Raw genomic sequence first — 24755 nt, 5'->3', positions numbered from 1 at the left:
GAGCAAAACTGAATAGGGAGAAGCAATGTTAAAAACAATGAAGAGACCAGCCTGAAGAAATAACACAACACATTTCTTGAACTGTCTCTAATCTCTGAGCGTATGGTTTGCAATAACACTTTGAACAATGCGATCTGAATATTGACTTACTTTAACTATTTCTTCACCGTTAACATGACGCAGTCTTCCCAGGATGTCCATCACTCTTTCCGGCTGTGCTTTCCATTTCAAAAGGGCAAGGAGGTCAACTGCAACCAATCAAAAATTAGGTGTTAAACTTAGTAGATATTACATTGGGTGCTGTTTAATTTATGTACAGAGAAGCATAGTGTGATCTGCTCATTCTCCATGCCTCAGTCTCGCATTCCTTCCTTCAGTTGCTTGTAGGAGCCTCCAATTTTCAATGTCAATGAGCAAATTACTAAGGGAAAGAACACATGAGGTGGTTTGCCATTGTATTCCTCACATATGCTTAAAGAAAACAAGTCACCTTCTTGAAGGCTCCTTTGACTTAAGCTGCTAATAAAAGATATTAAGAGTAGTATTAGATTCAAAGAGAAGTCACATAGCTCCAAGAAAACAGGGAATTCCACTCTGATTAAAAATGCAGACAACAGGACACTTAGAAAATATCAACAAGAACAGACAAAGTCAACATAGATTAATGAAAGGAAATCATGTTTGACAAACCTACAGAAGCTTTTTGAGAATGTAACTAATAAAATATTAAAGGGATGTGCTGTTTTTACATTTTCAGAAAGCTTTTGATAAAATCCTACCTAAGTGGTGACTGTGCAGGAGTAAAGCATATGTGATGGAGGTAATATACATGTATGGGACTGAGGACTAGCTAGCAGACAGGAAACAAACTGTAAGTATAAATGAGTTGTTTTTGGATTAGGAGGCGGTGACCAGTGGGAAACTGCCAGGATCTATGTTTGAGTCCCAGCTATTCACAATATATATTAATGATTTAGATTTGAATTAAATGCAATATTTCCAAGTTTGCTAATGACTTAAAACTCAGGAGTTGTGAATGGTTAAGAGAATTTAGAGGATTCAAGGCAATTTAGATAAGTTGAGTGAGTGGATAAATATATGTCATATACATAATAATGTGGATAAGTGCAAAGTTATCTTCTATTTCAGTAAAAAAAATAGAAAATTATTATTTAAATAGTGATAGATTTGGAAATTTTAATGTACAAGGGGACCTCGGTATTTGCGTACACCAGTCACTGAAAGCAAGCTTGCAGATGCAGCAAGCAGCTGAAAATGTGTTGCTGGAAAAGTGCAGCAGGTCAGGCAGTATCCAAGGAGCAGGAGAATCGACGTTTCGGGCATGAGCCCTTCTTCAGGAATTCCTGAAGAAGGGCTCATGTCCGAAACGTCGATTCTCCTGCTCCTTGGATGCTGCCTGACCTGCTGTGCTTTTCCAGCAACACATTTTCAGCTCTGATCTCCAGCATCTGCAGTCCTCACTTTCTCCTAGAAGATGCAGCAAGCAGTCAGGAAGGCAAATGGTATATTGGCCTTCATTGCAAGGGGATTTGAGTATATGAGGATGATGTCTTACAGCAGCTGCAACAAAATCTTGGTGAGTCCATACTGGGAGTATTGTATGCAATTGTAATTTCCTTGCAGAAGAAAATATGTTCTTGCCATCGAGTGAGTTCAGCGAAGATTTACCAGGCTGGTCCCTTGAATGGCAGATTTTCATACTAGGAGAGATTGGGTCATCTAAGCCTATATTCACTGGAGGTTAGAAAAGAGGGAATCGGATTGAAATGTATAAAATTCTGACAGGGTTGTCAGACTGGATACAGGGCTGATGACCCCTGACTGGGCAATCTTGAACAAGGGGCTACTGAATCAGGATACAGGGTTGACTATTTAGGACTGCAATCCAGATAAATATCTTCACCCATAGAGTGGAGACTCTGTGGAATTCTTGACCCCAAAAGGTGGTGAAGGGTAAGCCATTGAATAGATTTAAGAAAGATATAGTTACATTTTAAAACACTAATGGTGTTAAGGGGTTTGGAGAGACAGCAAGGGGCAGCATGGCAGTTAGCACTGCTGCCTCACAGCGTCAAGGACCCGGGTTTGATTCCATCCTCGGGCGATGTGGAGTTTGCACATTCTCCCTGTATCCTCCCACAATCCAAAGAGGTGCAGGTTGGGTGAACTGACCATGCTACATTGCCCATAGTATGCAGGGATTGTGTAAGTTAGGTGCATTAGTCAGGGGTAGAGTAATTAGTCAGTAATAGGGTAAGGAAATGGATCTGGGTGGGTTACTGTTCGGAGGGTTGGTGTGGACTGGTTGGGCTGAATGGCCTGTTTCCACACTGTAGAGATTCTATGATTATAGCACTGAAGTAGGGAATTTCATGGTCAAATTGAATAGTGCAGCACGCTTAATGGGCCAAAAAAAACCTACTCCTATGTTTTCTAGAAGCTTCATCTGTTTACAAGTGTTATGGACTAGGCCAGACCCCTCAACATTTCAAGAAGGTAGTCCATACCCTAACTTTGCTAGTCGTTTTAAGCAGGTGTAACATGGATATTCCAGGAGTAATGCAACTGGTCAAACCACTTAGGTTTAAGTAAAAACATGATTTACTTACAAGATTACTGAATGAAACACAAACAATAGAAAACAGAATATCGAATAACAACCTATCCGAAAACCCAACAGATTATCCCAACTTAATGATGCTGTTCCAAATACTCGCAACAATCCCCATAAAGACCCCTTCGTAAACACAGGACCTTACAGGATAGAAGTCTGTGAGAGAAAGAGTACCAGCCTGGACCTGCTTCTTTGGGTCCAGTAGCTTTTTTCACGCTACTGCTAAAAACCAAACCAAACCAAAGAAAAGCTGAGCTGGGAGAACTGGCCACTCCCCTTTCATTGTACAAGTGTTTTTTAAAACATGATCACCTTTTGCCTGAGGCACTCTCTGTTAGCTACTATCAAATTGGCTCTAAAACCCTTCACCTCCAGACTTTTCGGAGTCTGTCATTTATGACCTCACTGAAAAATAAGCCAAGGTCAGCATAACCTTGTTAAAGGAGAAGCTTTGTCACACAAGACCACAGGAACAGGATTAATCCATTTAGTTTCTCAATCCTGCTGTATAAACAATGAGATAATAGTTGATCTGTTACCTAACTCCATCTATCCATTTGTACTCTTATAATTCTACCTGCACTACTTACAATGCCACTCATCTTTGTGTCATGGACAAATCTGGATATATGGTGTTCTCTCTCATCCTCTAAGTCATTACTAAATATGGTGAATAGTTGAGGCCCTACAGGATATCTAATTGTTACAATGTTAGAGATTATCTTAAAGATTCATAGAAAATTCTATGCGAGAAACTACAATCTCTGTTGCCTATCCTAAACGTGGACAACAAAAATGGTACGCATTCATCTGGCAAAAGGAGAATGAACAGCCAGTTGGTCTTTCACACAGGTTTATTCAACAATACCTAATACGACACGAGTGCAGAGGATTGTCCTCATACGTTATGTATTATCCTAGACAGATACATCAAACTGTTTTTTTTAGGCTGGTAATTGCGGTTCAGTTAATATTGAAGGTAGATGTTTATTTGCCATATGTCCAACATGATAATTGGTAATATGATAGACAGGGCTAAATTATCCCATAGCCAATGGATTAGATCTAAACTCGGCAGTGCTGCCACATCCAGTTGCAAATGATGATAGACAAGTTAACCAAGCACTGGGAGAGAAGCCTCCAACTGATTGCCTCTGCTGCCATCTTTCAATGCTGACTGCTGCTGCCTCATTGCTGACCATCGCTGGGCTCCAATCACTGCTACCCTCCATTGCCGTGTCAGCCGCCTCGCTGTAGGGTCTCAATCTGGCACCACTTCAGACGACAATGAAGCTGCGATGTCACTGGTGGCGACCAGCCACTTCATGGCTGACCATCAATGCCCCCAGCTGCTGTCATCACCACCTCCACAACAGAGCTCCAATGACCAAAGAACCAATAGAAAGAAAGAGAAAAGCAAATAAAGAAGAAAGAAATGTGGTTGGAGCGGACGAGCTCTGGTGAGGAGCCCTACTCTGCTACCATCTTGGATCACACATTTGGTACAAGCATTTGTAATAATCTTCAGACAAAATTTCCAAGCGGAAGATCCATCTCAGCCCCCTCCTTAGGTCCAAGCATCACAAATGCCAGTATTAATTCACTCCACATGCTATTAAGAAATAGGTACTGTAAAAATTCTAATAACATTCCACTGAAGGCTTGTGTTCCAGAACTTACTGCAGTCTCAGACAATTTGCTCCAGTGCAGCTAGAACTCAGCTGACAATGTGAAAAATTGCCCAGATGTGTCCTGTTCACAAAAAGCAAAAATCCTACCTAACTACCATTGCACCAGTATTGATTTTCAGCAAACTGATGGAAGGGGTCATTAAGATTGATATCAAGTGGCACTTAATCAGAAATAATCTGTTTATCAATGCTCAGATTATGTTCTATCAGGGCCACTCAGCTCCTCACTGCAACCTTAATCCAAACATGGACAAATGTATTGAATCCAAGAGTGTTGTGTTTTCGTCCTTAATACAGAATTACTATCCTTATTCTGCAGTAGTAAGTAATGTATATTCAATTTATCTGAAAATTTCAAGCACATTACAGATGCTGTCAGATCTGCTGAGCTTTTCCAGTAACTTCTGTTTTTGTATCTGATTTACAGTTTCTTTTCAGTAGATCAAGATTCTGTACTGTAAAATTCTATGATTCTATATAAGCTATCTTCACTAGTTGGCAATTCTAGAACTAAGAGGCACTAAGGGATAGACTAAACATTAGGACCAGATTATTCAGGAGAAATGTTAGAAGTACTTCTACATACAAAGAATGGTAGAGGTTTAGAACTCTCTTCCACAAATGGTAGTTGATGCTAGATTAGCTGTTAATTTTAAATCTGAGATAGAAAACTTTTGTTAAGCCATGGTATTAAGAGACATGGGTCAAAGGTATGTATTTGGAGTTAGGCCACAGATCAGCCATTATCTCATTAAATGTAGAAGAGGCATGAGGGGCTGAATGGCCTACTCTTGTTCTTATGCTTGATGATCAATGCAATCACAATGGTTCGAAGGGCCTCACTCGATGTTGTATGACTCTATCCCAAATATAGTGGTCTCACCCAGTGAAGAATTTGCATTGCCAAAGCATTTGTTTCAAGTGTAAGTGAAAAAACATGTTCTTTTTTGTTATACTACACTCCAGAATGATACATCTGGATATCGGCTCCCAGCACCAATATAATTCATATTTGAAAGCAAGTTTAAGGTGGTAATACTTAACAAAGTTAAGAAACTGCCCAATCTGTATGTAAGAAAGAAGGACAGAGCTTTACCTCCTACAAAATAATCCTGGCATCCACAGACTTTATTAACCAAAGGTGTACATCTGTTTATGTGTTTTCTTACTTTACTTGGTTTTAATAGGTAATAAACTCCACTCTTTTTACTGAAGAAAACCTTGGAATTGGCTCTCTTTCAAATGGTTAACAAGATTAATTAAAGTGCAGTAGTTACATGCTAGAAAAGAAATAAAAATAGTTTGTTGTGGCTGACCAATGGGGTATTTAAAAAGAGGGGAACCACTCAGCCCTCCTCACTTGGCCAGAACAGCTCCATGACCTGCATCATGTTAGAAGGCAGCTGTGTGATGGGTGTAATAAATTGCACTTCCCACAAAGTTTGCAATCCTAACTATCATACTAATGCTTGCAGAAGTTGTTGTCCAGCTGCGATGCCTTCATGTTTTCTGCCATCTTTTAGCAGTGTGTTGATGCTGTTTCCTTTTTTTCCTCCAAGAGATCTTTCTGGAAAGCTTCAATGAGCACTGAAACAATAACAAGCTCTATTATCCAGTTACACAGTTCAGCCTGTAAGACTTCAGTCTTTATCCTTGTCATGGCACCAACTAATGAAAAGGCCAATTCATTCTTGTGGCTGTTGCTTATAAGACATCAACTGTAGGAGTTGAATTCTAAAGTTTAACAGGAAGTTGATCCTCCGGTACTTGATATGTCTAAGCAGGACTTCTCTGGTTCTCTTCAGAGGAAGATGCAGTGTTGACTCTGCAATGCCTCTTTTCCAACAATTCCAATGGCTATCTTTTTTCACTGTCTGCTTATCTGGTTCTGCAATAGCTAAATATAACAAACAGTTCTATCCTTTGTTTAAAAGTCTAAATTTAGATAAGACTTTTTTGGGCTCCTAATTCATGCAAAAGAATGCTTACTTTTTATTCACTGAGTCGTGGATGTCGCAGGCTGGTCAACATTTATTGCCCATCCCTAGTTACTCTTGAAGGTGGTGGGGAGTTGCCTTCTTGAACCACTGCAGTCCACGTGTTGTAGATTGACACATGATGCCCTTAGGGAGAGTGTTATTTCGTGGTTTTGGATTCATGGCAAAGGCAGCAACTTAATTACGTAACTCATTCAGGAAAGGTGAATACAATCAAATATTCACCTAACATTATGCTGTATCTTATCCCATCTCCTCATTGTACCTGATCAAGTCTAATTTATGACAGTGATTTGCACACCCACTTACCTTGTACCCATCATTATCTTTTTATGCACTCCTGAGACTCTATTCCACACACCCACCATGCCATTAATCCTTACTTTCATACAATTTCATGCCTCCCCCAATAGTTACCCTCATCAAATACACTCTATTGTCAACTGTGCACAAGGCATGATGTTTATTCGTAGCTTTGTTCTTTCCCCGCTGCAAGAGAATAGAACATAGACACAATTAAGAACAAACAAACTTAGATGGTCCTCCAGAGATCTCACAGTTCACAGCTGCAGAAGTTGAAATGCTGGAAATCAATGGAATTTTAGCATTTATTGCCTTAGGAAATAGGCACTTTCCAGCTATCTAGTTACACAATTAAACATCAGCAAGGCCCATATCGCAGAACATTCATTCATGTTAATTCAATTTTAGCAACCAGTGAAGTTTGACCATTTTCAAAGTAAGGCATTGCAGCCGGACAATGGCATTTGGAAGTTGAATCATCAAAGGAGGTTCCTTCTGATAATGCACTATGAAAGGACTTATGCTACCACACACCAGTTTACTTATTCACTCTCCAGTTAGGCAGTCAGTTGGGTTTTCATCTGGTATAAAGTCTCCACTATGTAATATGTATTGAGGTTTGCCTGATCTATGAGAGCAATAAAGACAAAAGGGGACATGGAATTGGGAATTACACCCAAAAGTGCTTTGATTTCTCACCCTCATTAAGCTATCCACATGCTACTTCATGGTCTGGAGACTAAATCTTCCTTTCATGTGTTAAGTTGTTAAAAATAGAAATATAGAAAATGGGCTGGGAGACCCCAGAACAGAGAATGGGAAAAAATTGTGGCTGTAAGTCTTGCTCCTTTTTTGAGGTACTTTCACTGTTGGAGCTGAATTCCTCAAATTGTAGGAGCAGTCTATTGTACTATTTCATAAGCTGTTGCATTATTTTGGAACTTTGAAAAAGAAAGAGAACTACACAACAACATTTTTAAAAAGGGGGGAAGAGAGACAAAGCAGTGATCATGTGGAAAGTGATACAAACAAAGAACTAAACCTATACAGCTGACTGTCTCTGGAGCTTAGTTTCAAGTATCTCTGGACATTGGAGTATGTGTAAGAAAAATGAACAAACAGTGAAATTCATAGCTGACTTTGGAATGTAGCACTGACAGCCAGATTGCTGGTAATGAGACTGCCTCTACTGTAACGAGGAGTATGTCTGGTTCCAAGTGATTGATTGTGATTGGGCTTACTGTAGTCAGAGGCACAGACGTTTCTGCGGCTGACAACAAGACATCAGAATGATGTGCTGCCTTGCTGGATATCTCGGAGAGGGTGCAGAATATTCTCAAAGGGTAGAGGAATCAACAGGAGGTCATTGTAAGCATTGGAACTAATAACACAGGAAGAGAAAAGGACAAGATTCTGAGGAGAGTATACAGGAAAGTTGGCAGGATTAAAAAGTAGGTCCTTGAAGGTAGCAATATCTGTTTTAATCCCAGTGCCACCAGCTAGTGAGAGTAGAAGTAGGAGGGTAGAGCAGATGAATGTGTGGCTGACGATCTAGTGCAGGGGAGAAGGATTCATATTTTCTGGATCATTGGAATCTCTTCTGGGGTGGAAGTGACCTGTACAAGGACGAATTGCATCTGAATAGGAAAGGGACTAATATACTGGTGGGGAGATTTGCTACAGTTGGTCAGGAGAATTTAAGTTATAAAGGGGGGACCAGAGAGATAATGAGGAAAGAGATCAGTCTGAGACTGGTGTAGTTGGGAAAAGGGGCAAGTCAAAAGAGAAGGCAGGGACAAAGCAAAAAATGAGGTTAAGACTGATAAATTAAACTGCATTTATTTCAGTCCAAGAGGCTTAAGAGGGAAGGCAGATGACCTCAGGGCATGATTGGAAACATGGGACTGGGATATCACAGCGATTACAAAGACGTGGTTCAGGGATGGACAGGAATGGCAGCTTAATGTTCCAGGATATAGATGCTATAGGAAAAATTGAAAGGGGGACAAGAGAGGACAGAGTGCTGTTATTGGTTAGGAATAACATTACAGCTATGCTTGGGGAGGATATTCCTGGGAATACGCCTAGGGAAATTATTTTGGTGGAACTGAGAAATAAGCGATGATCTCCTTATTGGGATTGTGTACAGACAACCCTCCACCCCACCACCCCCCCCCCCCCCCCCCCCCCAATAGTCAGTGGGAAATTAAGAAACAATTTTTTTAAGGAAATCTCAGTTATGTGTAGAGTATTTTAACTTACCAGACATAGACTGGGACTGACATAGTGTTAAGAGCTTGGATAGAGAGGAATTTATTAAATGTGTACAAGAAACTTTTCTGATTCAGTATGTGGGTGTTCCTATTAATAAGGTGCAGAACTTGACCTACTCTTGGGAATTAAGGCAGGGCAGGTAACTGAGGTGTCAGTGGGGGAGCACTTTGCGGCCAGTGAACATAATTGTGTTAGTTTTAAGTAGTGATGGAAAAGGATAGATTGGATCTAAAAGTTAAAGTTCTAAATTGGAGGAAGGCAAATTTTGATGGTATTAGGCAAGCACTTTCAAAAGTTGATTGGGGGCAGATATTTGCAGGTAAAGGGATGACTGGAAAATGGGAAGCCTTCAAAAATGAGGTTACGAGAGTCCAGAGAAAGTATGCTCCTGTTAGGGTGAAGGGCAATGCTGGGAGGTGTGGATAATGCTAGATGACTTGAGAAATTGAGGTTTTGGTCAAGAATAAGAAGGAAGCATATGTCAGGTATAGACAGCAGGGTTTGAGTGAATCCTTAGAAGAGTACAAAGGCAGTAGGAGTATACTTAAGAGGAAAATCAGAAGGGAAAAAAGGGGACATGAGATTGCTTTGGCAAGTAAGGTTAAGGAGAATCCAAAGGGATTCTAAAAATACATTGAGGACAAAAGAGTAACTAGGGGGAGAATAGAGCCCCTTAAAGATCAGCAAGGCCACCTGTGTGTGGAACTACAGGAGATAGGGGAAATACTAAATGGATATTTTGCATCAGTGTTCACTGTGGAGAAGGATATTGAAGATGGAGACCATGGGGAAATAAATAGCGACATCTTCAAAAATGTCCATATTACAGAGGTGGTGGTGCAGGACATCTTAAAATGTATAGAAGTGGATAAGTCCCTGGGACCGGATCCGCTGTGCCCTAAACCTGTGTGAGAAGCTAGTGAAGTGATTGCTGGGCCCCTTGCCGAGATATTTGTAGCATTGGTAGCCACAGGCGAGTTGCCAGAAGACCGGAAGTTGGCTAATGTGGTGCTGCTATTTAAAAAAAGGTGGCAAGGAAAAACCAGGGAACTATAGTCCAGTGAGCCTGACATCAATGGTGGGCAAGTTGTTGAAGGGAATACTGAGGGATAGGATTTACATGTATTTGGAAAGGCAAGTACCGATTAGGGATAGTCAACACGGCTTTGTGCCCAGGAAACTGTGTCTCACTAATTTGAGTTTTTTTGAAGAGAGAACAAAGAGCATTGATGAGGGAAGAGCAAGGACATGATCCATATGGACTTTAGTAAGGCGTTTAACAAGGTTCCTCATGGTAGACTGGTTAGAAAGGTTAGATTACATGGAATACAGAGAGAAGTAGCCATTTGGATACAGAACTGGCTCGAAGGTAGATGACAGACAGTGGTGGTGAAGGGTTATTTCTCAGACTGGAGGCCTGTGACTGGCTGTGTGCCACAAAGACCAGTGCTGTGTCCACTGTTTTTCATCATTTATACAAATGATTTGGATGTGAACATAGGGGGTATGGTTAGTATGTTTCCAGGTGACACCAAAATTGGAGGTGTAGTGGACATTAAGGAAGATTACCTGAGAGTACAACAGGATCTTGATCAGATGGGCCAAAGGGCCAGGGAGAGGCAGATGGAGTTTAATTTAGATAAATGTGAGCTGCTGCATTTCAGAGCAAATTGGGGCAGGATTTCCTCACGTAAGGTTCTGGAGTGTGTTGCTGAACAAAGAGATGTTGGAGTGCAGATGCATAGTTCTTTGAATGTGGAGTCGCAGGTGGACAGGATAGTGAAGAAGGCATTTGGTATGCTTGCCTTTATTGGTTGTGCATTGAGGAAAAGAGTTGGGAGGTTATGTTGCAGCTGTACAGGGTATTGGTTTGGCCACTTTTAGAATACTGCATGCAGTTCTTGTCTCCCTGCTATAGGAAGGATGTTGTGAAACTTGAAAGGGCTCAGAAATGACTTACAAGGATGTTGCCAGGGTTGCAGGGTTTGAGCTATAGGGCGAGGCTGAATAAGGAGGGGCTGTTTTCCCTGGAGGGTCACAGGTTGAGGGGTGACCTTGTAGAGATTCATAAAATCATGAGGGGCATGGATAAGATAAATAGATAAGGTCTTTTCCTCAGGGTGGGGGAGTCTAAAACTAGAGGGCATAGGATTAAGGTGAGTGGGGAAAAAATTTAAAAGGGATAACCCTTTTAAAGGGTTCACAAGGAGGGTGGAGCATGCAAGGAATGAACTACCAGAGGAAGTGGTGGAGGCTGGCACAACTAAATTTAAAAGTTATCTGGATGAGTATATAAATAAGAAGATATCAGAGGGATACAGGCCAAATGTTGGCAAATGGGACTAGATTAATTTAAGATATTTGGTCAGCATAGACCAGTTGGACTGAAGGGTCTGTGTCTATGTTATACAGCTCTATGACTCGAAGTGTGGAGTCTGCTGGGTGGGGACGTGGGCCTTGGTGCATGGGCTCTGTATTGACGTTTTAAGGAAAACAACAAGGTAAATTCTCCTAATCACATCAATCATATTTCCCTCCTACCCTCTCCACATGGTTTGTCATGGTATCTCATGTCCTCCATCTCATAGCACTTCATAGCCCCATGACAACGTGATGTCAACTCATAACAATCAACTGTGGTTATCTTTACATTAGAAGATAAATTACTTATCATGAATAGAGGGTAATCAATGAATTGAAGAAGACCAAGTTAAAAATCACATAACACCAGGTTAAAGTCCAACAGGTTTAATTAGAAGCATACTAACTTTCGGAGCGTCGCTCCTTCATCAGGTGGTAGTCCACTACCACCTGATGAAGGAGCGACGCTCCGAAAGCTAGTGTGCTTCCAATTAAACCATTGGACTTTAACCTGATATTGTGTGATTTTTAACTTTGTACACCCCAGTCCAACACCGGCATCTCCAAATCCGAAAGAAGACCAAGTAAGTTAAGGTAATTAATGTCGGCTGAGAAGAGGTACTGGAGAAACCGAAGGAACTAACATCTGATAAGTCCTGAGGAAATGATGGGCTACATGCTTGGGTTCTTAAAGAGGTATCTGCCATGATAGTGAATCCACGATTAGAGTTTTTCCAAAATTCCCCAGATCATAGAATCATCACAACAGATTGGAAGCGAACAAATGTAACACCAAGAAACCACAGGCCACCTGATAGCAGTCATCATAAAAATGTATGAATCTCTCATCAAGGTTGTATTAACAACATATTTCATAAATAATAGCATGATTAGGCTGGCTAGGCGGACCTCAAGTTTTTAGAATTAAGAATGAGATTGTGGAGTACATGGATGTGCTTGGTAAAACAGAGATAAGTCAGCATGGCTTTGTCAAAGGGAGGTCATGCCTGACAAATCTGTTAGAACTCTTTGATGAGATAATGAGCAAGTTAAACAAAGGACAGCCTGTGAACATGATCTATTTTGATTTCCAGAAAGCCTTTCACAAGGTGCTGCACAGGAGGCTGCGAATCAAGATAAGAACCATAATGTTAGGGGCGAGGTAATGGATAGGGGATTGGCTGACCAACAGAAAGCAGAGAATGGGGATAAAGGGATCTTTTTCAGGATAGCCGCTGGTGACTAATGGAGTTTCGCAGAGGTCAGTATTGGGACCATAAATATTCGCTATATACACAAATGATCCGAACAAAGGAACTGAGGGCATTGTTAAGTTTGCAGATGACACAAAGATAGGTGGACGGATAGGCTATGTTGAGGAAGCAGAGACCACAGAAAGATTGGAACAGGCTTAGAGAGTGGCAGATGGAATACAACATTGGAAATTATGAGAAAGGTGTGAATGTGAGAAGAGTAGAGATGTAGATTATTTTCTAAATTCAAAGTTTGTGCGAAGATTTGTAGCTCGGCTGCTCGTTGTTGTGGTTCTGTTCGCCGAGCTGGAAGTTTTTGTTGCAAACGTTTCGTCTCCTGGCTAGGCGACATCATCAGTGCTTGGGAGCCTCCTGCGAAGCGCTTCTTTGATGTTTCCTCCGGTGTTTATAGTGGTCTGTCCCTGCCGCTTCCGGTTGTCAGTTTCAGCTGTCCGCTGTAGTGGTTGGTATATTGGGTCCAGGTCGATGTGTTGTTGATGGAGTTTGTGGATGAATGCCATGCCTCTAGGAATTCCCTGGCTGTTCTCTGTCTGGCTTGCCTATGATAGTAGTGCTGTCCCAGTCGAATTCATGTTGCTTGTTGTCTGCGTGTGTGGCTACTAAGGATAGCTGGTCGTGTTGTTTCGTGGCTAGTTGATGTTCATGTATGCGGATTGTTGGGTATCGGGTCCTTCGTTCCACACTACCATACATCAGGAGCATCTCAGAACTGACAGCCAGACTACTGCGACCCCTAGGACTCATAACGGCACACAAACCAACAGCCACGCTCAGACAACAACTCACCAGAACGAAGGACCCGATACCCAACATGAGCAAAACTAATGTAGTGTACAAAATACCATGCAAGGACTGCACAAAACACTATATAGGACAAACAGGAAGACAGCTAACAATCCGCATACATGAACATCAACTAGCCACGAAACGACACGACCAGCTATCCTTAGTAGCCACACACGCAGACAACAAGCAACATGAATTCGACTGGGACAACACTACTATCATAGGGCAAGCCAGACAGAGAACAGCCAGGGAATTCCTAGAGGCATGGCATTCATCCACAAACTCCATCAACAAACACATCGACCTGGACCCAATATACCAACCACTACAGCGGACAGCTGAAACTGACAACCGGAAGCGGCAGGAACAGACCACTATAAACACCAGAGGAAACATCAAAGAAGCGCTTCGCAGGAGGCTCCCAAGCACTGATGATGTCGCCTAGCCAGGGGACGAAACATTTGCAACAAAAATATTTTCTAAATGGAGAAGGCCTTGGAAAATCTGAGTCACAAAGGGACTTGCAAGTCCTAGTTCAGGATTAACATGCAGGTTAAAAAATTGGCAGTTAGGAAGGTAATGCATTGTTAGTATTCACTTCAACAGAGCAAGAAAACAAGAGCAGAGATGTACTACTGAGGTTGGACAAGGCACTGTTCATGCCTCATTTAGAATATTGAGAGCAATTTGGCTCCTGTATCTAAGGAAGGATGTTCTGGCCTTGCAGGTGTCTACGGGAGGTTCACAAGACTGATCTCAGGAATGAAGGGCTTGTCACATGAGGAGTGTTTGAGGACTCTGGGTCTGTACTCAATGGAATTTAGAAGGATGACGGGGCTCTCTCATTGATGTTTATAGCATACAGAGTTGTTTAGATAAAATGGACGTACAGAGATGTTACCATTAGTAGGAGAGACTAGAACCTGAGGGCAGAGCCTCAGAGTGAAGGTACAGTCCTTTAGAGTTGAGATGAGGAGGAATTTCTTCAGACAGAGGATGGTGAATCAGTGGAATTCATTGCTACAGAAGGCTGTTTGAGGCAAAATCAGTTAGTGCCTTTGAAACAGGCAGATTCTTGATTAGTAAAGGAATCATAGGACATAGAAAAGTACAGCACAGAACAGGTCCTTTGGCCCACGATGTTGTGCCGAGATTTAATCCTAATGTCAAATATAGTAACTTAACCTACTCACCCCTCAACTCACTGCTATCCATGTGCATGTCCTGCAGTTACTTAAATGTCCCCAATGACTCTGCTTCCACCACCACAGCTGGCAACGCATTCCACGCATTCACAACTTTTTGCGTAAAGAACCTACCTCTGACATCTCCTTTATACCTTTCCCCTAATATCTTCAAACTATGACTTCTCGTACCAGTCAATCCTGCCCTGGGGAAAGGTCTCTGACTATTGATTCTATCTATTCCTCGCATTATTTTGTACATCTCGATCTGGTCTCCTCTCTTTCTCCTTCTCTCCAGAGAGAAAAGTCCGAGCTTATTCAACCTTTCTTAATAAGGCAAGCCCTCCAGTCCAGACAGCATCCTGGTAAACCTTCTTTGCACCCTCTCCAAAGCCTCTGTATCTTTCCTATAGTGGGGCGACCAGAACTGGACACAATATTCCAAGTGTGGCCTCACCAGGGACTTGTAGAGCTGCAGCAAAACCTCGCAGCTCTTAAACTCGATCCCCCTGTTAATGAAAGCCAAAACACCATATGCTTTTTTAACAACCCTATCCTCAAAGTGGCAACTTTGAGGGATCTATGTACTTGCACTCCCAGATCCCTCTGTTCCTCCACACTAGCAAGAATCCTGTCTTTAATCCTATATTCAGCATTCGAGTTCGACCTTCCAAAATGCATCACTTCGCATTTATCCAGGTTGCACTCCATCTGCCATTTCTCAGCCCAGCTCTGCATTCTGTCTATGTCGCGCTGCAGTCTGCAGTAGCCCTCTATACTATCAACGACACCTCCAACCTTAGTGTCATCTGCAAATTTACTAACCCACCCCTCAACCTCCTCATCCAAGTCATTTATAAAAACGACAAAGAACAGAGGCCCAAGAACAGAGCCCTGCGGGACGCCACTCAACACTGACCTCCAGGCAGAATACCTCCCATCTACTCTCTGCCTTCTGTCAGCCAGCCAATTCTGAATCCAGATAGCCAGATCTCCCTGTATCCCATGCTTCCTGACTTTATTAATGAGCCTACCATGGGGAACCTTATCAAATGCCTTGCTGAAGTCCACATACACCACATCCACTGCTCAACCATCGTCGACCTGTTCAAAGAACTCAATAAGATTTGTGAGGCATGACCTGCCCCTCACAAAGCCATGCTGACTGCCTTTAATCATGCTATGCTTTGCCAAATAGTCATAAATCCTATCCCTCAGAATTCTTTCCAAAACTTTGCTGACCACAGACGTAAGACTGACTGGTCTGTAATTGCCAGGGATTTCCCTATTACCCTTCTTGAAAAGAGGAACAACATTCGCTTCCTTCCAATCTTCCAGTACAACTCCTGTGAAGAGTGAGGTGGCAAATATTCTTGCCAGTGGCTTAGTAACCTCCTTTCTTGCTTTCCGGAGCAGCCTAGGATGAATCTGGTCTGCCCCTGGAGACTTATCAATCTTAATGTTTTCCAAAATGTCTAGCACATCAACTTCATCAATCTTGATCTGGTCAAGACTGTATCCCAGCTCCTCTCAGTTTTCATTGACAACAAGTTCCCTTTCCTGGGTGAAAACGAAAGCAAAAAACTGAAGAAGGCAGACCAATGCAGAACTTACGAAGTTAGTGGTAGAGCCCTGGGGAGTGTTATTGAACAAAGAAACCTACGGGTGCAGTGCATAGTTCCTTGAAAGTCAGGTCCCAGGTAGACAGGGTGGTGAAGAAAGCACTAGACCCTTGCATCCATTGGCCAGTGCTTTGAATATAGCAGTTGGGGTGTCACGTTGTGGCTGTAGAGGACATTGGTGAGACTACTTTTAGAAAAATACTATGTACAATTCTGGTCGCCCTTCTATAGGAAGGGTGTTGTTAAACTTGAGAGGGTGCATAAAAGATTTACAAGGATGATGCCAGGACTGGAGAGTTTCAGCTATAGCAACAGGCTAGTGGGGAGTATTTCATCACACCTGACGTGTACCTTGTATATGATCGACAAGCTTTGGGTCGTCAGGAGGTGAGTTATTATATTATTTCTAGCCTCTGAACTGCTCTTGTAGCCACTATTTATGTGGCAAGACAGTTGAGTTTCCGGTCAGTAGCAACCCCCAGGATGTTGATAGCGGGTGCTTCAGTGATGGTAACACCACTGAATGTCAAGTGGCAGTGGTTAGATCACCTCTTACTGGAGCTGGTCATTGCCTAGCATTTGTGTGGTGCAAATGTTACTTGTGGAAGAGCTGAGTGGATAAATGAAGGCAGAGTCTACAGAGAAAGAGAGAGAGAGAGAGGGAGAGATAAAAGGTAGGCAGATGAAAGGATTATTGATAGTAGGCCAGGCCAGAAGAGAAGTTGAATAGAAGTGGAACAAGGAATGTTCCAAATACCCCACAATGATACAGTTGTAATTGGGGCTCATGTAGATAGCCATGGCCAAACCTTGTTCCAATCCTACTCTGGGTCCTCCCCAAAACTCTTCTTCTGGTATATTGATGATTTCATCATGCGCTGCTTCCTTCGCTTTTGGAACTTGAAAAAATTATCACCTTTGCTTCTAATTTCACTATCACCTAATCCATCTCTAATTTCTCCCTTCCCTTCCTCAACATCTGTTTCCATTGCTGGGAATAGGCTGGCCACCAATATTCATTACAAACCCATCAACTCCCACTGATACCTGAATTAAACATCCTCACACCCTACTTCCTGAAAGAATTCTATCCCATTATCCCAGTTTCTCCGTCCCTGTTGTATTTGTTCTGATCATGCCACCTTCTGCAGGACAGGCTTCGAAACCTCTATTTCTTTTCTTCAACCAAGGATCCTCTGCTACCATGGTCTATGGGGCCCTTAGCTATATCTGACCCATCTCACTCACTTCTGCCCTCACTCCTTCACTTCTCTCTCACAACAACAATAGTGTCTCCTTGGTTCTCACTTATCATCCCACCAGATTCTGCATTCAAAGGATAGTCAGCTACGGTTTTTATCACCACTAGTGGGATACCACAACCAGACACATACTCCCCTCCCCTCCTTTGTCAGAGTTCCAAAAGGACAGTTCCTTCAGGACTCACTCCTACTCCATGCGCAACATCTCCTCACATGCCACTTTCTTATGCGATCGCAGAAGGTGCAACACCTACCCATTTACCTTCTCCTTCCTCACTATCCAAGGCCTCAAACATTCCTGAAGCTGTGATTTACCATCTTTTAAATGAGTCTACTGCATTCGCTGTTCAGTCTGGTCTCCTCTACGGTAGCGCAGACTGGGTGACCGCTTTACTACACATATCTTCTGTCCATAAAAACGACTGTGCTTCCAGTTGTCTGCCACTAAAAGACATCATCATGTTCCCACACCAACATTTCCGTTGCAAGCCTGTTGCAGTGTTTCAGCAAGTTTCAGTGCAAAGTATAGCATTTCATTTTCTGCTTGAGGACCTTGGAGCCTCTGGGACTCAACATAGAGATCAATAACTTTAGAATCTAATTCCACCTTCCATGTTTTTCACCCGCGCCCAGACCTCATTCTGTCCTGACATGGGTTGCTATAAGCACAACCAAACTACGCTTATCCACTCTCAGCCCTATTATCACATGACATGGGTTGCTTTAAGCACAGCCTGCCCATTCTCTCCTACTCTCAGCTCTCATTATTACTTATTCAACTTCTCTTCTGTCTGACCTACTACTAATATTCCCCACATCTGCTTACGTTTCATACCTCTCTAATTCTGGGCTCCATCTCCACTTATCCATTCACCTCTCCCCTGCATTATCCCAATCTCATCTTCAGTATAAATACTACATTTTCTTAGCTGCTGTCAGTCCTCATAAGTTACCAGACTTGAAATGATAATTCTGCTTTCTCCCCATGGATGCTGCTAAACATACAGAGTTTTGCTAGCAATTTCTGTTTTTGTATTACTTTGGTACATCTATGCTCTATGCCCTTCAAGCTCATGACACTTCAGAAAAGATTCACTTGATTGATTCCAAAAATGAGGGGCTGTCTTATGAAGAGAGATTGAGAAGTTTAGGCCAGTACTCTCTGAAGCTTAGAAGAATGAGACGCGATCTAATTAGAGTCATAGATGTCCAGCACAGAAACAGACTTTTCGGTTCAACTCGTTCATGCTGACCAGGTATCCTAAATTAATCTAATCCCATTTGCCAGCACTTGGCTCATATCTCTCTATTCATACATCCATCCAGATGCCTGTTAAATGTTGTAATTGTACCAGTCTCCACCACTTCTTCTGGCAGCTCATTCCATATACGCATCACCCTTTGCATGAAAAGGTTGCTCCTTATGGGCTCTCCCTCCCAGGGAAAAGACCATGTCTATGTATCCTATCCATGCCCCTCATGATTTTATAAACCACTGTACAGTCACCCCTCAGCCTTTGACGTTTCAGGAAAAGCAGCCCCAGCCTATTCAGCCTCTCCCTATAGCTCAAACTCTCCAACCCTGGCAACATCATTGTAAATCTTTTCTGAACCCTTTCAAGTTTCACAACATCCTTCAGGAGACTGACCAGAAATGCACACAATATTCCAAAAGTGGCCTAACCAATGACATGTATAGCTGCAATATGACCTCCCAACTCCTCTACTCAATGCTTTGACCAATAAAAGGAAGAATACCAAATATCTTCTTCAATATTCTTTCTACCTGTAACTCAACTTCCAAGGAGTGGTATTTAAGGTCTTAAAGAGGATTGATAAAGTAGACATCAAGACGATGTTTCATGTGGGGCATCTAGAATGAGATGTCATAGTTTTAGGATAACGGGTAGCAAATTTTAAATATGAGAGGAAAAATTCTCTTGAAAGGGTTGTGAATCTGTGGAATTCACTACCCCAGAGTGTGGTGGATGCTGGGATATACAGTAAATTTTAATAAGGAGATCAACAGATTTTTAATTATTAAAGGGCTGAAGACTTATGGAGACTGGGCACGGAAGTGGAGTTGAAGCTGAGATGAGATCAGCATTTTAATTATTTTATGCCATTTTAATGATTTATGCATGCGGATCTAAAAGAGTCTTTGAACCTTCACTGTTTCCAGCTTTTGATGATATTGAAGTGAACTTTCCTTTTTAAGTTAATGTGGATAATTTCACATTTACCTACTTTGAAATCTACTAGGCCTAATTTTGACCATTCATAGAATACACTACTATTTCATTGTAATTTCACGCTACCTTCCACTGTGCTTATAATTCTGCTTATCTTTGTGTCATTGGCTAATTTGAATACATGACTTGCTATTCTATCATCAAAATAATTTTTAAAAATATGTTCTAATCAACAAGTTCAGCGATGTTTTTACACATCTCTGGAGCAGATGGGACACGACCATGACAGCACAAGAACCCTTCAAAGTCATTAATAAGTATAGTGAAGATGTGGAGCCACAATTCAATTCCTTGCAGGATGCTACTAATTTTTAGATGTCTTTTGTTATTTTAACATTTTTTTCGAATTAACTTTTTCGAATCAGATAGTACCCCCACTATATCAATTAAGAACACCTGCCCATTCACTCTATTCATTATATCTTTAATTATAAAGGGGATCATGAAGAATGGCTTTGGAAATCTTCTGAGTTTGGTCCACCTTTCCAAACTAAGTAAAGAATGCATTAATAAGGTTTTACTGTGAGCAATGCGAATAGCTGGCACTGTCTTGCACTCCTTGTAATCTTCCTCCATCTCCTTAAGATCATCCATGAAAAACCCATACCTTGTTGCTCCTGCAGGCTTAAATCAAGTTGCTGTCCAATGTTGTTTAGAACATAGTAACAAGATATCCACCCTGGCGGAGGTCTTTGGATATACATGAATATATTCAGCATGTTGGTATTAATCAAAATGTTCTTTGGCTTCATTTGTCATCTTTCCAACAGGTGTCAGCAGCTGAGTTTGAAGTGGGTAATCCATGCATCCTTGAGGCCACCATTTAAGTTTCCAGGTGCAAAGACATTGAGGAGACTGGTGATTGCAGTTTGAAAGCATCATGGCAAATCTCCAGAAATCTGCAAGTGTACCTTTTTGTGGTTGCAGCCTATGTGGACACTAGTGGGATGGAAGTCCAAGGGGTTTGCAAATTCTCCTGGTTAATACAGGGATGTGCAGATGTGTATTGTGAATTGTGCTCCACATATCTGGGAAGACAGCTAGAGGTGCAATCCTAAATGCCTACTCATTGTGACAAGCATTATTGCTACAAAAGTTCGTATTATTGCTGGCACTGACAAACAACTAGTCACCTGCCTTATCTATTTGTGGACTGCCAACTGAAACAAAATCTGGATGTGTTTCCAACAGACTCCTGGAATATTGAGAGGCAAATTTTGATCATGATGACAACTTCAACAGTCACCAATAATACGTGGCCATCAGGGTAGCAGGGAGTAGGGTTTCTTCAAATCGCAGATGTGAGCAAATTCTAATGTGACAACCACATGTTCCACTATGTCAAGGAACAGCAGCATTTTCTGTTTCTTCTGCTTGAACACTTATGTTGTGTGTAGTGCCTTATGTGAGTTCCACCACTCTTTTGTTTCCCTCTCAACAGCAGGCTGCGGCTGTATTGGTCACATTGTATTCTTGTCCAAAGTCTCAGCTAACACAAAGAAGACACATCTTGTGGTACACCACAACATGATTTCAAAATGGAAAGTTAAAAACCATACAACATCAGGTTATAGTCCAATGTGTTTATCTGGAAGCAGTAGCTTTCAGAGCGCTGTTCCTTCATCAGATAGTTGTGGAGTATAAGATCGTAAGACACAGAATTTATATTACAGCACTACAGATCAGGAAGTGCTCAAACTCGATCAATATCCTGACAACAGTACCTAGATGAAGGCATAATTTGGAGGTGCCAGTGTTGAACTGGAATATACAAAGTTAAAAATCACACAACACTAGGTTATAGTCCAACAGGTTTGTTTGGAAGCACTAGTTTTGGGACTGCTGCTCCTTCACAACCACCTGATGAAGGCTCTGAAAGTACTTCCAAATAAACCTGTTAGGTGGAGGCTAACATCTATGTAGCAGTGTTCACCTTACTAAACCAGACCAGCACTTTCTACTGATCTTAAACCAACATTTGGGTAATATTTATTTTCAAATAGGGTTTTGCTGTTGTTACATCAACTTTGGTTAAACTATATTTAACTTCTTTTATTTGTAGTTTAGTATTTCAGTCTGCAGAGTCAACTATCCATTCCACATAGAAAGGTGATGATCAGAACCAATAGCAAACACAGGCAGCTTCTGTGTTTCTTTAGCCAGAACACAACATTATACCACACCATAAAAGTTATCAAACAATAGATATCTGAAACCTTATTTAAGCAAAGTCAAACATATTGGCCCTGAAATTCAGCCATATAACACTTGTGTATGATCATTTAATATGGTGGATCTAAATTGCAGTCTCTGGTACTCCGTCAGAAGGATAAGTCCATTAAGACCATGATAAAGATAGCAGACAAAAATCTGAGATGTTAAGCCTTCTTACACCAGCATCTAATAGGGGTTAGTACTGATTTGGATACCTGTAAGTGAGAAACAAGTAGTACCTAAACCAGCTTTGAAAACTTCAGAAGATAACATAAAGTAGTACAGCATTACCATTCTGTGTCAGTTTAGTGGATGAGAGTAGAGTTGAGATCCAAAAGAACTCCTTGGTACTTCGTTGAAATATGAGACTGGATGGAATATTGGCACAGCCACTGAAGTCTTCTTTACAGCAGGGAAGACCCAGGTACAACCCATGGTTACTGAAAGTGCTATTTTCATCACACTGCAAAGTAAAATTCCAAGGTTAATTTTATTCTTTCTATAATTATTCTCCATCATTCATCTTATCATCCTCTCTACACTTCTCATTTCTGCAACTTCATCCTTTTGCTGAAAGACCATAACGTGACACAATCCATGGCTTTCACTATACCTCTCAGCTGACGGATTGGTAAGCCAAAGCTTTGGTAATCAATTTTATAATAACACAAACCATTATGTTGATAAGCTAATTGATCTCTTTTGAGATATGATATACGTTTCTAAAACAGAATGTAAATGATTATTCTTTTAAAGGTACAGTTCAACAAAAAAACAGTAAAAATATTGAATTGATCTTTATCACAAGTAGGATGTGATACCAAAGGGTGGAAGTGTTGTACAGAACCTGTTAGGGTGAAGGGCAAGGCTGGTAGGTGTAGAGAATGCTTGATGACTAGAGAATTTGAGGTTCTGGTCAGGAAAAAGAAGGATGTATAAGTCAGGTATAGACAGCAGGGAATCCCTAGAGGAGTATAAGGGCAGTGGAATCATGAGGGCAAAACATTTTCACTTTCATAATGGTGATGGTGCTTTGGTAAATAGGGTTAAAGAGAATCCAAAGGGTTTCTACAAATACATTGAGGACAAAAGAGTAACTAGGGAGAGAATAGGGCCCCTCAAAGATCAGCAAGGCCGCCTATATGTGGAACCACAGGAGATCGGTGAGATACTAAACGAGCATTTTGCATCAGTGTTTACTGGATATGGAAGATAGAGAACTTGAAGAACTTGAAGAAATGCATTTTAAGACGTCCAGCACTACCACCTCTTTAATCTGGACACTTTAAGATATCATCTTAAAGTGTGCAGATTAAAGAGGTGGTAGTGCTGGATGTCTTAAAATGCATAGATTATGAGACCAGTTCTGGTGTACCGTAGAGCCTTGTGGGAAGCTAGGGAAATGATTGCTGGGCACCTTGCTGAGATATTTATATCATTGATAGCCACAGGTGAGGTGCCGGAAGAATGGAGGTTGGCTAATGTGGTGCCACTATTTAAGAATGTTGGTAAGGAAAAGCCAGGGAACTACAGACAGGTAAGCCAGATATCAGTGGTGGGCAAGTTGTTGGAGGGAATCCTGAGGAACAGGAGTTACATGTATTTGGAAAGACCAAGGACTGATTAGGGATATTAAATATGGCTTTGTGTGTGGGAAATCATATCCCATTAACTTGAGGACTTTACCACAGCAGATATTATTGTAAATTACTTGGCCTATATGATGGTCTATCTTTTATGTTCAAGCTATTTTTCCTTCTTGCAGTCAAACTAATGTTCTTTGGCAAATGACAAGTGATTATGGCATGGATCTGCATAGCCCAAAGCTGAAAATTGATCACCACATCAGTTGACATGGCTGAATTTCAATGTGATAATGCTGGGTCAGATGCCTCTTCAGTAGAAGGGACCAGCATGGGGGACCATGCAGAAGTAACTGGATATGTAGCGTGTCGCATCTGGCTTCTATTGTGCTGTCTCCAGCAGTGACTCATTGAAATATGATGATTGTATCACTTATATAATGGTGCTGATACCATAATAGAGTTACAAATAGGGCATTACAGGACCGAACTCAATACATTTATTATACTGAGAGAATGCCCACAGAACAGTTCTCAAGCTTAACCTGTCACTTGCAAGTGCAGCATTTCTATTCCATCCTTCAGCCAATGTGCTACGGCAGGTTTCTGGTCAGTCTTTCAGGAAAATTTTCACTTTCATAATGGTGATAATTGCCATTATGTTTTCATGTAGAGAATTATAATGATCTTACAAATGCTTCCTGAAAGGATTATGGAAGCAAAACTAACAAAAACTGGCAAAACAAAATAGGAGAAATGCTTTGCATGAATGATTTACAGTTCTACAAAATTAAACTTGTTCTTTTAGAGAGGCAGTGCAAGCATGTTGGGTTGAATGGTCTCATTCTGTGCTGTGTTGGTAAATGTACTAAAGATATGCCACCTTGAAACCACTAACCTTATCCAAACCAGAATTTTGAGAGCTTTGCAATTAATTACATTTACTTATAGAATCTGCCATGCCAACAGCATGTTCTTGCTTCATTAAATATCTGCATTTACCAAATAAATCATTTTGTGGCAATTACAGCAGGTTCACATGCTTTCAAATTGATGAGTTCAAAATTGATTCTAACTATGTTTGTTTGAAAGCTGGCCACAATAAATTATTACCTATAGCAATTATAATAACCCACAGACAACAACTGTAGCATCACCAGGCTCCTCACACACAGCAGGAAAATCAAAGTGAATTGCATTTAAATTGAGAGGTGCAGAATGACATTGTAATGAAGGCCAGTGGCAAAGGGCTAAGAAGAATCTGATCTCTGCACACTAGAATATAAATCTGTCTATATTTCAACACATTACACGTCA

General features: G+C 41.3%; 1 protein-coding gene across 4 annotated transcripts in view; it reads right to left on the bottom strand.

Moving 5' to 3' along the window:
* dock3 (dedicator of cytokinesis 3) overlaps positions 1 to 24755 on the bottom strand; it is a 918089-nt gene that overhangs the window by 300995 nt on the left and 592339 nt on the right. For all 4 annotated transcript variants that reach the window (XM_043708484.1, XM_043708482.1, XM_043708483.1 and 1 more), the window contains exons 18-19: positions 22147 to 22318; positions 151 to 248 (exon numbers count right to left, since the gene is read on the bottom strand). In XM_043708484.1, coding sequence (XP_043564419.1) covers positions 151 to 248; positions 22147 to 22318 — 270 coding nt within the window. The remainder of the gene's footprint in view (positions 1 to 150; positions 249 to 22146; positions 22319 to 24755) is intronic.

Source organism: Chiloscyllium plagiosum, chromosome 18 (assembly GCF_004010195.1).
Source record: "Chiloscyllium plagiosum isolate BGI_BamShark_2017 chromosome 18, ASM401019v2, whole genome shotgun sequence".
Lineage (NCBI taxonomy): Eukaryota > Metazoa > Chordata > Chondrichthyes > Orectolobiformes > Hemiscylliidae > Chiloscyllium > Chiloscyllium plagiosum.
Note: the sequence above shows the minus strand (reverse complement) of the source record. Positions and strands in the feature narration are given on the sequence as shown.